Here is an 18,287-nt window from a genome sequence, read left to right on the forward strand (position 1 = left end):
TGTGTACATTAGCTAAATATTTCGTGCCTTAAATTTGGGTAATATATTTTCACTTCTATGAGAAAGTTGTAAAAAAAAAAATAGAGAATTAGTAATATTTATTCACCTGACACTGTAGTTAAAATAATGATAAAAATTTATATTAACAAAACTTCGAATTTAAGTAAATGTTATTTTTTAATATTATCAACCCTTAGTGTACATAACTATATAGAGAGAGTTATCAACATGTCACGTATTTTTACCTGTAGTTTTATGTTAGTTTGTATTACTAATACATTTTCAATTTGTCTGCTAAAATTTGAGAGAGAAGAATAAAAATGATTGTGTCTGAAACAACAGTTAACTGGTTGCTGATATCATCCTACAAGACAGTTTGTTTGTTTTTTGAATTTCGAGCTAAGCTACACGAGGGCTATCTGTGCTAGCTTTTCTTTTACCAACGAATAGTGGGATTGACCGTTACATTATAACGTCTTCACGGCTGAAAGGACAAGCATGTTTGGTGTGATGGGGACTCGAACCTGCGATCCTCCCATAAAGACAGAAATAATCAACTAACAAACGAAATTGAGGTTTAGAAAGCATTTATTTTCAAACTGAATATTTTTATCATTTTTCGACACAAATGTTTACAATTTCTTATTTTTAGTGTTGCAAAATGTATTTGTTTCCAACATTTTCTAGATTCCAAAATAAAACATGCATATACGCATTATATTTAATAGACAGTTTAGACTTGATAAGTTCATATGATACATCAACATGAAACCTTTCACATTAATTCAGCGGAATATATTCAATAGGTAAATAATGTTTGCATATTCAAATTTCAGCTACAAGAATATTCTTGCTGACTCTTGCGGTATATTTACTAGCTTTCTATGTAGTATTATGTTTTAGGCACTATGTATTCGTGGGCCAACACAAAAGTGCTATTTATTTTCAACATATTAAGTATTTTGGCGATGAAAGCTAATTGCTGAAAATAACGCTGAAAGCGCTCAATCTTCCATTTCCTCGAGGAATGTACAATCCCGCAAAGTTTTCACTCACATGACGCATCTTATGATATACGTAACAGAGCTGTATTATTAAAAGTATATTGTTTTTCTTTTCGCCTATTTATAATTTTGTCGCTTTTTTAATTATCGTTAACCATATAAAACAAAACTAATATGCGAACATAGATATTGACACTATATCTAGCAAAACATTATGTATATACTAGACTTGATTACAAAAGACTGCATTAATATATTCCAGGTTACGTTTATTGATTTGATTTAAATAGTAAATATTGATAAATAATGTGAAACTGATAAATTAGATAAATTATTTCATAAAGTTATGTTTCTACAATAATTATAAAGCAGAATTTTGAAGTAGATGTAATAAGAAATGACTCGAATTACGATACATATATACATTTTGACTCAGTTGAATTCAGGTGTAATAGTAAAATCATTACTGAAATGTATATTACAAATTTAATGTGATATGTTTCTCTTATCTCTTCTACGATTCGATGCAGTTTTGCGCTCAAAGTCACGCACACAAGTCTCTTCTATGGAGCTAATTCTAAGGTATTATATTTTAGAGTTAATAACTTCTTAAGGCTGTCCATTATCTTTTGTATCCCTACAGCTGCATAAACTATCTTAAGAAGAAAGTTTCCATGAAATGTTAGTGTCGAAACAAATGGTACATGAATGTAAAGATTTCTACCGTTCAATCTGCTTTTATTGTACTATTCACGGAGATTTTAGCCTCTTTTACCACACGATAATTAAGCGTTGGAATGCATTTGATCGAATGGATAGTAAGCACGCTGTCAAGACTTGCTGGCGCACCCTTTATTGTTGGAAAGCTCTTTCTGACAATAAATTATAAATTATGTAATATGCCTTGGTATTATTCCTACAATATTCCTTTAAGGCCAGATAAAGAAGCATTCTAATCACTAAATTAAAATATTTTCTTAAAATACTGAGTAAAAATAATCTTGCGAAAAATATTATATAATAAATAGGAAACGAAATTAAAATTTTAACGGACGTAGGAGTTTTTGGTTAATTGTAAAATTGCTATAAAAATATCCAAAACAAAATAAATGCTGTATTAAAATAGACTGTTTCATTTAGCCATACGGATCACATTTAGTTAAATTGGGTTGAAAATATATTAAAATACGTGCATGGTAAACAACTGTATATATTTATCGGAATATCAAAATCAGATATCTACAGATCATTCATGTAAGCTAGAGAGATCTTGTAGCGATAGTCCGAACCGCCTGGGAATTAATCTCGCTGACATGATCGTATAGACAGTTGATAAAAAAATGTTAGTGACTTTTTTAGCGCATTGTTAGCATATATGCGCATAATATATTGTATCCAGTATTTTGAATGGTCAGATTTTCGCTCACAAATTCAATAGGGTAGTTTCTCGTTAATTATTTGGAATCCTTGGCGATCCCTACTGTTAAGTAATACCGTACTTAATAATACTTTATCATTATCCGAGATATTCTCAATAATATCACCCAGAAAGTGGGAAAAATTAATCGTTGAAATAAATACATTTGTAAGTATATTATATAAACTTCTTATACATAATATCTCTTAAAACTTTTAAACCATTTGGTGGCTCAATAATAAACTACAGGATAAAACGCTGAAGTCCAGGGTTCTTTCCATGCACTGGACACAATACAAAGAGTACTGTGTAAAAATGTGAGTTCAGGTTACTTTCAAAGGACATATTTGGTAAACAGAAACTCATTGGAAGTGCTTTAGTTTATCAAACAGTTAATAGTTTGTGTGTCCCGCTTTTGCTTTGATAAATGCAACTAGTTTATTAGGCGTTGGTGCAATATATTAAATCAAAGTGTTCTTTGTCATTTAATTTCAAATCTCTCTGGTACACTTCCATAAACTTTCTATAGAAGTAATTTTTGATTTGTCAAGCTTTTGATCGATCAAATTCCAGATCTGCTCAATTTGGTTGAGATCGGGACTCTGTGGGGACAACTGCATAATTTGAATTACTTCAGCAGCTTCTTTCTTAGCTAAATAATTTCCGCAAAGGTTGTATGAGTGTTTGGGATCATTATCTTTTTTTTAATAGAATACGAAAATCACTAATGTCGCTTGCGTTGGTCCATTTTGCAATATCTTCTGTCGTCGCAGTAGAAAAACACTTAAACCATCACACTGCCTTTTACATGTTTCATGATACATGACACACTTTAAAGTATCTTTCACTTTTCTTCTGCCGGGCGTACAATCTACTATTTGAATCAAATATTTAAAACTTGGTCTCATCCGTCTATAACACCATTTTCCAATCGTCAACAGCTCAGTTTCTGTACTTTTTTACCAAATTTCATTCTCTTGACGATAACTGGAGGTCAAAATTAAGATTTTTAAACCGGTAGACGACCAAATATTTCATTCTTGTTAAGCCTTCTTGATACTGAAGATCTTAACACTATTCTGTTATTTGGTATATGGTGATATACCTCATGCATGAGATCAGTGGCAGTCTTTCTTCTGTCCCGAAGTCTGGATAAACGAAGATACTTAATATCAGTATAATTGAGTTTAGGTGTTCTCCCTCTTCCTGTCCTATTTTCATATTTACCTCTCTCTGTCTCACGATCTAAAGTGCACTTGACAATATTTGAGAAGCATTTCAAGTCTGAAGCAGTTTGTCAGAGAGTCCAATCAGCATCACGTAAAGCTTTTATGCGCACCTTCTGCTCTATTGATAATTCTTTACACCTTTTGTGCGGTGGCAACACCTCAAAATGTATTATATAGTACAAAACACTGTTTTCTTATTATGGCTTATTTGTGGAATGCTATTAAATTTATTTATTTTAGCATATATCGTACCATTTGCTAGCTCGTTCTTCGCCTCTTACTGTATAGTTAAGACACTGAATGGAATACCATGACTGTTATTTCATACTCCTAATTTGATCAGTATGTTCATTTAAGGAGAACCCTTATGACATGTTCTTGGTAAACGTGTGTGGGAATTCTAAAGAATCATAAGTATTCTCACTCTGGCTGATTCAGATTTCAACAGGCATCAGTGAAGCTTTACCAAAGTGCTAGCATTTGCATTGTGTAATGGTATGGAAGAATTAGACTCATATTTTGAAAATAATTATAAAATATTCTCTTGTTCTAATACTTTTGCATAGTACTGTATAATTAATTCACTTTACAGCTTGATCTTTGACAAAACGAAAATAATTAGGAAATTTTGCACTTACTTATAAATCGTAAAAAATACTATTCACACCACCGATGGATACGCGGCCAATAATACAAACTTAGTGCAAACAATGAATAATGATCATTTGTCACGCTTTCTGTCATGATTGTTCAAGATCTTACGAAGTGTGCACGAGTACGTACATTACTACAAATCAACCATTGTGAGACTTCCAAACATCTATTAGTTTGAAATATTGACGTTGGTATTTTAACTTCAATTTTATAATTATTTTTTGTCAATTATATCTCACCATATGTTCTTAGTTCACGTTCTGCTCTTTCCGTTTGGAAAGAGGGCGCTTCAGCTGAGACTTCACATCGGTAGGTTCCTTCTGAATCCAGGTCTGTTTTGGATAATGACACGTAATTTTCTCCAGATTTCTCTAACTGAAAAGGAAATATCACAACCAATAAATGTAAAACAAGTGTTAATCTAATTGATATTCAAGTTTATCTGGCAAAGCAAATCAAAATAAAAAGCACTTTCGATTGTCATTCTCTGGTCATGCACGAAAGCTTGCTTATTGTGAGTTAATACGTCATCCTGTTCCTGTGTGCCTTTTAAACGGAAATGTTTTTATATACGTTATTGATTAATTTAGGCTACTATATGATGAAGCAAAATGACCTCAAAACCCCATAGGAAATAATTTTATTGCAAATAAAGCAAGTTTTGGATGAAGGTGTACACTATATCAATACCTATCAAGAGTTATTTTATTACAACGTGTTAATATAACATGAAAGTTGAATTATTATCACATGTGTGTGAGTCAACAACGTGGTGTGTCTGTAGAACAAGTATATTTTTCCCGTTGGGCAATTTGATTCTTTCTGTCTCTTTCTTTTTGTGTCGTAGATTGTTCGTTCTGTTACTAAAAAAACAACAGTGTATATTTTTAGAGGGCTGTGCAAGTTATTGAAAATACAATTCCGAACTGCCGAGATCTAGCATATAGACATAAATATTTAATAATTCGCACTTCTAAACTTAAAATAAAAATATATAGAAAAAAATATGTTTGAATCCCATACCCTCAGTCACAGACAATGTGCATTGAAATAAACGCTATGATATTACTACATTATATTTACAGTAAGAATACAGTAAAGTTTGACTGACAGTTCTTCGAGAAACAGCATAAGAATTACAAAAAAAACACTAAATTCTTACATTAAACACCATTTTATTTTATCATGTAAACCATTATTTCGTTATCAGTGTGTGTTTATCCTGCGCTGTACAATTCTGATAATTAATTGTAAACACCATCAAACAAATGAGTAAAAATGCGTAATACACCATATGGTTCAACTGCCAGTGACATTGTATATAGACAATTGTTGGTCTTAGATTAAAACAAAACAACAGCTGTATTGTACTTCTCTATGTGCGTTTTTTCAGGTGAGTAGAGAGCAAGTAGATTTTTTTCAATGACAACTATATTTCTCTAGCATTTTGTTCCTTGATTTTTTCTCAATTCTGCCCCCCCCCCCTCAGGCCTAGCAGGATCAGGTGATTTAGGCGCTCAACTAGTAATCCGAGGGTCGCGGGTTCGAATCCCCGTAACACCAAAGATACTCGCCGTTTCAGATGTGGGGACGTTATAATGGTAGTTCAATCCCACTATTCGTTGGTAAAAGAATTGGCAGTGGATAGTGATGACTAGATGCCTTCCCTCTAGTCTTACACTGCTAAATTAAGGACAGTTAGCGCAGATAGACCTCGTGTAGCTTTGCGTGAAATTAAAAAATAAACAATAATTATTCTGCTCCCTTCCGTCCTGCGTAAGATACAAGCATGTGTTTAGACTTAAGATATATATACCTGTAATTAAATGCATGTGAAAGATTTATTAAATAATACTTGTTGATACAAATTATCTTATAGTGACTTGAATTTAAACAATAGTTGGAAGTAGACTAAAATTTTCCACCCCAATGGCACAACGGTATGCCTGTGGACTCACATCGCCAAAAATTAGGTTTCTAATACCTGCGGTGGACAGAGCACAAGTAGCCAATTGTGTAGCTATGTGCTTAATTCTAAACAAACAAAACTTTTATTTTGATATCCTTCCTGGCATTAGAATATTTTTTATATATATTAAAGTATGCGGGATCATTATCTTGATCACTTTAAGATAATTTTCACGAACAACCCTGCAACAAAGAAAACAAATTAATGAAGACATTTCCTTATTCAGCCATTTCTTACGTTTTGTCTGACCATTTTGCATGGAATTATTTATAGATATAAATATCCAGACACATTGTAATATAACTGCTAAAACAACGAGCAAAGATGTTACAGAATTAAATTTATCACGATATAGACCATACAAATATCTCGAACTTCATATATACAATGTAATTGTAACTTCTGTTACTTTCGTTCACGTGCTGAAACCCTCATACCTTGTTTTAGCTCAGTAGAATCAAGTTCATTTTAGGTTACGTAATACATAACACTTCCATCAAATTTGGTTTAACTAAGAACAAATCGCACAACTCAAGGTGCGTAATACAAATACTTGGTACCACTGCTTCTTGTATAAAGAATATTATAATAAGAATCACTATGGCTCTACAATATTATAATAAGAATCACTAGGTCTCTACAATATTATAATAAGAATCACAATGTCTTTCGTATGTGTTTATATAGAGTTAGAAATAAAGAAATAAACATTCCTTAACAATCATATATATTCTTTTTTCTACATTAAAAATAATTTCTTCATACTGCAAAAAGTAAAAGGATCTTTAGTTATCAAGTTTGTCTTAAAAATATTCGTTATAATTCGAATACGTTGTTATATTTGTTTTATTTCCTTATTTATTTTTACCTTTTCCCACGTACATTCACACATTTTGAAAACGATCAAACATATTAACGGTTTTCAAGTGTAAAATATTCCTTAACATAGTTTCAAATGCTTTAGTGTTCTGAATATTCTTATCTTTCACCTCAATAAGTCATATGATGTGTATACATATATGTGTATGTGTCAGTCTGTTATTGACTCTTAAATTAAATTTAGTAATTTCTATAATCTCCTAACTGCTCACAGTAGACGTTTCTGGAACATTAATTTCATATCTGAATGAAAGGGCGATATTTGTAGGACACAAACAAAAGACTGAAATGGAATGACACACCTAGCATTATATTGCCGAAGCTATGAACTATTTACATTATTTTGATAAAAAAAATAGTATTATAGCAGTTCTTCTAACTGTTTTCCTTTCAACTGTTGTTTTATTAGTGGAAAGAAATGTTGTTTTATCTTAATACTGTAGTGGTATTTAATTCAATTTATTAAAATTACTTGCAAATCCATAATTACACATTTTTTAATAACAGTGACAATTATAATTTGAGAACAGATGTGACTAACTCGTCAAAAGAACATTTCATCACATTTCCATCAAGCTCGTATGTCTTTTACTTTTTCGTTCAGCATCTTGATCACTGCTATTGGTAATGTTTATTGTTATTCTTACTGGTAATGTAACTATCTTACTGCATGGTTTCACGAATATATTGCCGTTTATTCATGTTTCTTCTTACCGATGCAGTACTGATGTTTAGAAACTCTACAATTAAACTGTCAGGATTCTTTGAACATTTTCCCTGCATCATGTATTTACTTACATATCAGGACTTACAGTGTACATAGGACCTCTATAACATGTATTCACCAAATTGATAACCAATATAATGGTCAAAAAAGACAATTCTGACATTTTGATACTCCATTAAGAAAACAAACCGAAAACACTACTACTGTTACCACAGTTAAATGCTACATGCCTAATGTACGTGGCAGTTAGAATACCAGCAAATACCTCAAACAGTCCAAGTAAACCAAGTAAAAAAAAAATTTGCAAGTTATGTTACAAGAACTTCAAACAAACTCAGAAAAAATGTTCAGGCTGTGAACCAAAAACAATAAAACTAACAATGTTAGGAAGAAAATACTAGAAATAAATGTTTACTTAGTAGCACTACAGAAAAACGTCCAAACACTTAGTAGTTCACGCTGAAATAAGAAGTAGAGCACAGTTTAGTCTTTAAATAACTTTTCTGTAGCCTAAAAAGTGGTTTATGTACGCTGTAGGATATTATTATAGTAAGTAGATTACTAAAATTTAAAACTGTTTTAAATTCAAGATAGAAAAATTTTTGGACGTCCATGAAAAAAATAACTATTTTTGACGTTTGTTGATGACATTGGATAAAAAAATCGTTATCATCGTATAAAAATAATTATTAGATTCAAAATGAAACTTGATATTAGAAATTGACAATTTTCACAGAAATAAAATAAACAGTAATAAATGTTCACACTTTTTGTAACACAGAAACCAGTAATTACTTATTAATTATAAACCTCAGTGATGTCGAGAAACCCACTTGTTAAGAAATTTATATGCAAAAACGGCTCGTTTGGGTTGAGAAACTATTTTACATAGAAGAGCGAACAACGTTTCGACCTTCTTCGGTCATCGTCAGGTTCACAAAGAAAGAGATAACTGACCGGAAGCTGACCACATGTTTGAAAGGGGTTGTGTAACTAAGTGTCGGAATGTAGAGGGCGGTGTTAGATGTTTGAATATATAATTTTATTTATTTTATTATATTAATATAGGTATAAAGGCGTTCGTTTATATTGGTTTATTTTGGGTTTAAGCTGTTGTATAAATAAGGCTTCTTTAATTTTGCGTTTGTTTATGTTTGTTTCTTTATTTAGAATTTGAGTGTTTTCTATGGTTATGTTGTGTTTATTTGACTTGCAGTGTTCGAAAACGTGTGAAGGTGACTTTTTATGTTCTTTGAATCTGGTTTCCATTTTTCTACTTGTTTCTCCAATATAGAAGTTGTGGCAGTTGTCACATTGTATTTTATAAATAATGTTGGTGTGGTGTTTGTCAGTGTAGTTTTTACATAGTATAGACCTCAGTTTTGTGCCTGGTTTTTGAATAAATTTGGTATTAACTGGAATGTCATATTTTGTTACTAATTTTTACCAAATGTTAGTTATTTGTTTGCTGATGTCAGGAATATATGGTATACAGCAGTATATGGTTTCGTGATTTTTTGATTCGTGAGATATATTTACTTTAGTTGGTTGATTTTGCTTTCTGTCTAGGTGTGTGCGTATAATGTTTTCTACGGTTTGTGGGGAAACTTATTGATGTTGATGAAGTATTGTTTTATTTTGTCTAATTCATCGTTAATTTTATCTAGTGAGCATAGTTTTATGGCTGTGTTTATTTGGTTTCTTAGTATGTTGAGTTTTTGTTTTGTTTCATGTGCTGAGTCCCAAGGAATGTATAGTCCAGTATGGGTGATTTTTCGGTGGATTTCTATTTTGAATTGTGTGTCGGTTCTTGTAGTTTTGAGGTTAAGAAATGATATTTGATTGCTTTCTTCCTGTTCACATGTGAAGTTAATGTTGGGATGTATAGAGTTAATGTGATTGAAAAAATTAAGTATGTGTTCTGTAGATTTGAATCCCGCAACCGTGTCATCTACATATCTGTACCAGTATAGTGGTGGATGTAATGCTGTGGTAATTGCTTGTGTTTCAACTTGTGTCATAAAAATATTGGCTAGAACTGGTGATACTTGGTTGCCCATGCTTAGGCCATTTGTTTGTATATAGTTTTTGTTGTTGAACATGAAGTTTGTCTTTATCGTGGTGAATTCTATTAGGGTTGCTAACTGGTTACTGGGAATTTCTATGGTTGGGTTAGGGTCTCGGATATAGAGTTCTAAGGCTATCTTGCAGGCTTCAGTGGTTGGAACTTCTGTAAAGAGGGATATAACATCAAAACTGGTCATTAAGGCTTTATGATTAAGTTGATTTAGATTAGACTTGAAATTAAAAGAGTCTTTGATAAATGAGCTGGCTGATGTTACGTATTTGGAGAATGCCCATGCTATGTATTTACCAAGATTGTAATTAAACGATTCATATGTGGACATTATTGGTCGTAATGGACAATCTGGTTTATGAGGTTTGGGGATGCCGTATATTTGTGGTGTGCGCGAGTCGGTTTTACGTAGGTAGGAATAAAGTGTTTGTGAAATTGTGTTGGCTTTTTTCATTTGTTGTAGTAATTTGTTCAGTTGCGTCTCGTGTGTCTTTGTTGGATTTGTGTGTATTGGTTTAAATTTGTTCGTGTCTGATAGAATGTTATTCATTTTTTTGGATGTATTCATTCGTGTTCATTATGACTATAGCGTTACCTTTATCTGCTTTTAGAATTTTTATGTTTTTGTCTTGTTTTAGGTTTTTAATGGAATTAATGTCTCTTTTTGTAAGGTTGTTTTTTAGTTTTCTGTTTTGTGAAATTATGTTGATGGTTTTGTGAGAAAATTCTTTGAAAAAATCGTTTAAGATGTTGTTTTTAGGTGTTTCTGGAAAATATAAATTTGTAATTTTACCTTGAATTATATATTCAAACATCTAACACCGCCCTCTACATTCCGACACTCAGTTACACAACCCCTTTCAAACATGTGGTCAGATTCCGGTCAGTTACCTCTTTCTTTGTGAACCTGACGATGACCGAAGAAGGTCGAAACGTTGTTCGCTCTTCTATGTAAAATATTTTCTCAACCCAAACGAGCCGTTTTTTGCATATAATTATAAACCTATCTTCTCCGCGAACTTTTAAAGATGGAGGGGTGAAGAAGTTTTAGCTATAGGTAATTATTCACAGAAAAGATGAAGTCACTCGTGAAGTTAAAAAAAAAAAGACATTGGTTTGTGCAATTCTTGTCATTCAAGTAAAATGGGTTAAAATTTATTTAAAGTTCAAACGAAAACAAAAGTAACTATTTTAGGTGTTGCTGTCAAATCTCCTTTGAAATATTTTGTAATAACCCAGATGAAGAGTCTCTACTATAAGATAAGTAATAAATACGTTTAGTATTCCTACATTCGACTACTTTTTAAATGCTGAACTAAATATAACGTTTCATCTGATTAATTTATAGAGATAACAAAGGATATTTTGCTTTCAAAAGTCTTTCATCAAACTCATTGAACAGTTGTGAAAATGAGATACGATCAAAAATGAAATTGTCTCAACAGTTGCAGACACGCGAACAGTCATGAAAAAACACAAAGTATTTATGACTTGTAACTAAAATAACTTCTATAATATTCATTGATAAAGAACTTTGTGGTAACATTTATTAAGAGACATCGATTATTTTTAATGGGTAAATGATACTAAAAAATGAATTGTCCTATCTAAATGAAAAGACTTTTTCTAGAATATTTTGTGCGACGTTTCGAGCAGAGACCCTTTGTTAGGCAATAAAGAACGTGTTTTAATGTTACTAGGTTAAAAAAAAATACGCGCTTAAAGGTAGAATAATACAGAGGTTCTAATTGCGTACGTTCAGCGTGGACCATGGTAACCAAAATACTGATAAAAAGAATTGTTGAAGTTACTGCCTAACTACTATAAAATGTAACACAAATAGGGTAAAGACGTAACAAGAACAAATGAAATTGGATCTGGAAATACAAGCACAAAAATAATGAACATGAGTTAGAAGAAAAGTGAAATAATGTCCTAGTAAAATAAATTAATAATCCAGCGAAATAATTATGAAAGGGAAAAAGACTTCCGCAGAGGTAAGGTTTAGCCTTTCACTAAGTAAGGTAAATATGTCTAAAGAAAACATTTAAGGAAATGAAAAGGTTGACGGAATTTTATAATTACTTGAAACTAAATCTTTCGTTTATATCAGAAGGAATTTTGGTATTCAATTGGAAGCCAAGATGGTGTTCAAGGCTTTCTTGTATTAACTTTCTGAGTGATAGAAATAACCATTATGGAGGTACCCTTGTGGATAGGAGAATTGAAATGTCTAGGAACTGAGAGGTCATTGGAGGAAAGAAACGCCTTATCTTTACTCAGTATTGAACGGGCATAGTAATTAAACCAAAGGCGCATTTGTGGTCGTGTTTGTACAAGATAATTACGTATAAGAAGCTTTCACATAACTCAATAACTCCAACTTCTACAAGACACTCGGCAAACTTAAAATCTCTCAATATCAGAATATCATTAAGAAAACCATCAAAGAGCTTCATAAACACAGTAAACTCCCACACAATGCAAAAAAGTCTAATTTAAAAAATCGAGAACAGGAATTGTCTACTTATTGCGCAAGATTAATAATTTTGGCTATGCTGACTGCCCAATAGTTTCAGTTCGTAATTATTCCACTGAACAAATGTCTAATTACTTAGATTTTGTCATACAGTCCGTAGTGGGGCCCAGCATGGCCAAGCGTGTTAAGGCATGCGACTCGTAATCTGAGGGTCGCGAGTTCGCATCCCGGTCGCGCCAAACATGCTCGCCCTCCCAGCCGTGGGGGCGTTATAATGTGACGGTCAATCCCACTATTCGTTGGTAAAAGAGTAGCCCAAGAGTTGGCGGTGGGTGGTGATGACTAGCTGCCTTCCCTCTAGTCTTACACTACTAAATTAGGGATGGCTAGCACAGATAGCCCTCGAGTAGCTTTGTGCGAAATTCCAAAACAAACAAACAAACAAAACAGTCCGTAGTTATCTGTCTCTTCTCCAACGTTTAAGACGTCACCAATGTTCTAAAATATCTTAAATATTTCCATCACATAAAACATATGTCTTTACCATGGATATACAGTCATGTGCACAATGACGCTATGCTAGCCCTGAAAAACGTTTTGAACAAACGAAATACTAAATTTCCAATCACTGTAAACCTCCTTCTACTCACAAAATTGGTTCTCATAATGAGTACCTTCGAATTCAATGACCAACTCTATAAATAAATTACCAGGATTTTCATGTACACAAAAATGTCTTTTCCTTGCTAATCAGTTTTTTGGCTACCTCGAGGAACGTCTTATATTGCTAATTTTGATTATATTTTTAACTCAGCCCTTGAATACACTAACCCAATTTCCAGTATCAGTGCCTCATGACTGGGTATCAACATGCACATTTCATTTTGTACTCGTAGCATCACTGTGCATTACAAAGGCACTGATAGTCATGCTTACCTAAACTATTGTTTTCAAGAATATTTTTAAAGACAAAGCGCCTTTGAGAGTAACAATACTACTGTTTTTGATGACAAGGAACCAACCTTTTAGAAATAAAAGTTTGGAGACGGCTTGACTGGGTGAAGAAAAAAAAACTTTATTGTAAATATACGGCGTTTCGAAGATATTATGTCGTTACCCCGTCGAGCCATCTACAAACTTTTAATAAAACTAATGTAACATGCAATGGTTTCATTATGGAAATAATTACTGCAAAGAGCCGACTGTCACAATGAGTTATAACTTTGAGTTCGATGTTAAGGTGATCCGTTCCCAATATACTTGAGAAGGTTACGGTCTCACTATAAAGCTGTATTTTAGCACTGGAAAAAAAAAATCAACCAATTATATAAGAAATACATAAAAAAAATTCTATATGAAAATTGGCGTTTTTTGAATAAAATAACATTACAGCGCCGTGCTTTTTAAATTTCTTTAATAAAGAAGACTCAATGAACTTAAAACGTTATTATAGAAAATACTTTCGGAAAATAACTTAGAGTTTATTTTTTGTAATGTGAACTTTTTATCAAATGTTAATACACACGTAAGTAATGGGAATGTTTTTCATCATGTAACAAATGGAAGCACTGTTTTCGGTTTGGTTTGTTTTAAATTTCGCACAAAACTACATGAGGGCTATCTGCGCTAGCCGTCCCTAGTTTAATAGTGTAAGACTAGAAGGAAGGCAGCTGGTCATCACCATCCGATGCCAGCTCTTGGGTTTCTCTTTTACCGACGAATAGTGGGAATGACCATCACATTATAACGCCTCCACGGCTGAAAGGGCAGGCAGGTTTGGTGTAACAGGGATTCGAACCCGAGACCCTCAGATTACGAATCGAGTGCCTTAACAGCCTGACTGTGCCGAGCCAGCACCGTTCTTAAAATTATTAAAAAACTTGGAGGTTATGTAGACGAATTTTATAATAATTAGTTTATCAAAAGAGAGCATAATGGCTTTTATAGGTAAACTGCTTACATTTCAGTCGATAAGTACAGTAATAAAATTTCTTGCAAATTATGAAAGTATTGTGAGATATATCATTAGAAATCAAAACATTGGGACCTTAGAGAATTTTACTGGAAAAAGAAACCTGTAAATTAAGTGTAATTTGAGGTAAAAAAAACCCATCTAAAAACATATGATGTACTTTGCCATAAAAACGTAGAATTGTCACCGTAATACATTTCAGTGTGTAGAATTATTATTTCGCAAATCTTCAATGTAAAGTAGAATTGATTGAAACAAGTTAGTTCTTTTTAGAGATAACGAGTTCTTTTACAAAAGTTGAGATAAATTACATATGTAAACTCTATATGATATTTAAGATCAGTAGAAAATCACAGTGCATGTTTTTTAAAGAAGAGACTTATTAATTTTTCTACAATCTCACATTCTAAAGTAAATAATGAAACGTTTCCCTCGAAGTTTTTCAACCGAAATAAACATATATATTTTATTAGAATGCGAAATAATTCGAGTTAAAAAAGTTTAGCTTTAAAAGTGATGACCTTTACTTGAAGCAGTATTTGAAGCCATTGAAAGTTAGATTTGTTTTGAATTATATGTATGTTTGTTTAGAATTAAACAAAAGGCCGCACAAAGGCTATCTGTGCTCTGCCTCCACGGGCTTCGAAACCCAGTTTCTAGCGGTGTGATTTTACAGGCATACTGCTGTGCGACTTGGAGGCACTATATATATATATATATGTATTATAACCATAAATATTTAAGCCAAAACAAAAAAACATTAAAATAAAGAAAATACGCTGCATTAAAAAAAAAATATCCAAGGGAACAAACTACAATATGGGATTATAAAATATTTCCTAGGTTTTCGAGGTGACTGAATAAGTAGGACACACATTGAGGTGGGGGTATACCGTCTATCAGTCTTAACCTTCAATTCGCTTGTCTCACATAAGAAGATTAGAAATTCGGAGAGCAAGATGTGGGTGCTCAAAAAAAAAGGAAAATAAGGCACTAACGGGTAAGATGAAACTCACCTCTTGAAGTTAGCATTCCTGTCCCCAGTTTGATAGAAACACTAATTACGACTACATTGAACCATATCAGGATACTAAATTTACTATGACTGTCGTGCTTTTATATGCGACTCAAGTTGTACATCCGCATAAAGCCTAGCGAATTGGAGATTAAGACTGATAGATGGTGTATTCCCACCGCAGTCTGGGTCCCACTTCCGCAGTCACCTCCAAAACCTAGGATACATTTTATAACCCCACGTCGTAGCTTGTACCATAGGATCATTTTTTTAAAAAAAGAAAGCGTAATTTGTTTAATTTTAATGTGTTTTGTTTTGGCTTAAACATTTATGGTTATAATATAATCAATCAGAGGTTGGGATTTGTCGTTTTTAACGCAATCCTTCCTAATGATTTTGTTTACTTATTTAACTTCATTAAATGCAGTTATTTAATTTCACTAAAACATATATATATATATATATGTGTGTGTGTGTGCCAATTTTCACTGCGAAATTTAGCTTCAGCTAAAATGATCTGTATTGAAAGTAAATTACATTAAATGAGTTACAGACTTTCAACTGCTTCACAATCAAATACTTTCATTGAATTATACAAATTTTTATTTGTAAATTATATTTATGAGATTGATCAGTTGCACCGACGATTAATAGGCTGCTTATCAACTGTTGACATGAGAGATAGTTATTTATCTTAAACGCAGTGAAACAATATCAACTCAGAATTAATTCACTCATCGTGAACTGTGGATAAAATATTCAGTTTCATATAAGTAATGTTTATAAGTTTGTAAGACTTTTGTATATATCAATCATTATTTGTAATAACCGTTATTATAAATATTGTCGTTTGTATATTAAAATGTAGTTGTTCAGAAAAAAAAAAGTTCATCAGTCTAGTCGGCAAATATCATAAATTTTATACATATTGACATTTAACGAACTTCTAAATTAAAATTAAAATTTTATAAATAAAAATTATAATAACACGATAAAGTATTTTACTTGTAGTCACAGCATCTTAATTAAGTTTCTTTTCAGACACAAATTAACGAGGATGTTCATGATGAGGCTCATTATTTGTTTCAGTTACATACAATATTCGAATAAAAAGAAAAAAGCTCCATCAAATAGAAACATGAATAGAATTGCTCAGAACATTTAAGAAGATTATTTTCTGGTAACAATAATGTTGTTTAAAATTCTCAACAAAAACAATGTTTTTTTTTTAATTGAGATTTTATTTCATACAATTAGAACAAGCACTGAATGTTTTAGGAACACGTATTTGTAATTCAAGAGTACTTTAGTTCCATATATATAATATACAGATGGTTAAGAATTTTATGTTAAAACAAGTTTGAATATGCAAATCAACAAGTACTGTTGGAACGACACTTGTGGCATTGTTTAGCGTTAGGTAAGTTTGGTTAGTTTAGTGTCAATGGAACATCATCTTACTTCGAATTGGTATGTAACAGGCATTCCCGATGAAAAGATATTCATATACACTCAGATAATAAAGAATTATTGAGATATATAAAACACTAACACTCATATGTTCAATAAATATCGTATAGTTATTATTAAAATATTCAAATTGAAGTTTTAATATTTCTTAAACGGATTATATCATGTACAAAATGGCATTAGAAAACCTGTAACTATTATTTATACCTCGGATGTGGTAAGCGAAATGCGACGTTTTACAAGATGTGAAAACTTGCGAACACAAAGACAGACGCAAAAGCTGTCCAAGAGCCTTAGGTAACATTATACTGTATAGTAATGTTGGATTTTCACCTGTAAAAAATAACACAGGTCATGTCTACGGAAGTTATTTCCGTAACATATCTTGGTCCAGGAAAGGCAAATAATATTAGTAAAACTGCACGAACGGTACGCGCATTGTGATACATAGCAGCAGAGTTTAAGGATGTTTTTCTTCTGGTCTATAGTGACTTTTTATGTTGTTTATCTTTCCTCTGTTGCCAGGGTCAAAAACGGTAATGAATAGATTTAATGGCTAGAAAAAAACAACTGTAAATAACACGTGATGACGGTATTCGTAAGTAAAACAAGGAGCAGTTGATTTTCAGTTTTATTATTATTAAGGCTTTTATTACATACGTCGTATACTTTAGCGTGTCCTTTTTATTTCATAACTTAAGAAACAAGTCATGAAACAATTAATACAAATACGTAAATATGTGTAATTTATACTTAGGTACTAAAGCAAATTATGCTAATGCGTTAATAAATTTCAAGGATAATGAAACTCTGATTTAAATAACATACTTTTCGACACAACGTTGATCTGTCTTCTTCAAGTATGATATATAACTGAGAATACAGAGTTTATGCACATAGACAAAAGACGCAAGAGAGTATAATATTGCCACCTAGCTTCACTGAAATGTACGACAGGTTTATGGTTGAGGGAGAAGGTCAAGTCCGATCACGTGTTGGAACAACATCTAAGAGATTTGACACAAAGTATCTAATGGCCTGATTCAAATTGATTACACTTTGAAAGTTGTTATACTGAATTTATAGCAAAGCAGCTAAAACTATCTGCTGCAGTCTTTTATTTTGACCTAATGATCAGAGGAGCGGCAGAGAAAAACAACAGAGCCCTAACACCCATCACTTACACTAAGGGATTAGGTATTACTCATAATACACACGTTATAAAGTTCAGAGAATATTTCGTAGCAAACATACTGCCGATTCCAAACCCTCAGTGCTAACCTATAAACTTTAGAATATAGCAAACATATATGATTATATACAACAGCAAATTCACTGTCCGATCGTTTCACTCAGAACGAAGTTATCTTACATCTCAATCACGTTTACCTTCTG

At 32.2% G+C, this 18,287-nt stretch overlaps 1 protein-coding gene across 1 annotated transcript in view; it reads right to left on the minus strand.

Annotated features, from left to right (window-relative positions):
* The window catches only part of LOC143225204 (uncharacterized), a 159,802-nt gene that overhangs the window by 43,278 nt on the left and 98,237 nt on the right, over positions 1-18,287 (minus strand). The window contains exon 3 of the mRNA XM_076454206.1: positions 4,544-4,679. Coding sequence (XP_076310321.1) covers positions 4,544-4,679 — 136 coding nt within the window. The remainder of the gene's footprint in view (positions 1-4,543; positions 4,680-18,287) is intronic.

The sequence above is a fragment of the Tachypleus tridentatus genome, chromosome 9 (genome assembly GCF_004210375.1).
Source record: "Tachypleus tridentatus isolate NWPU-2018 chromosome 9, ASM421037v1, whole genome shotgun sequence".
NCBI classification, from domain to species: Eukaryota; Metazoa; Arthropoda; class Merostomata; order Xiphosura; family Limulidae; genus Tachypleus; species Tachypleus tridentatus.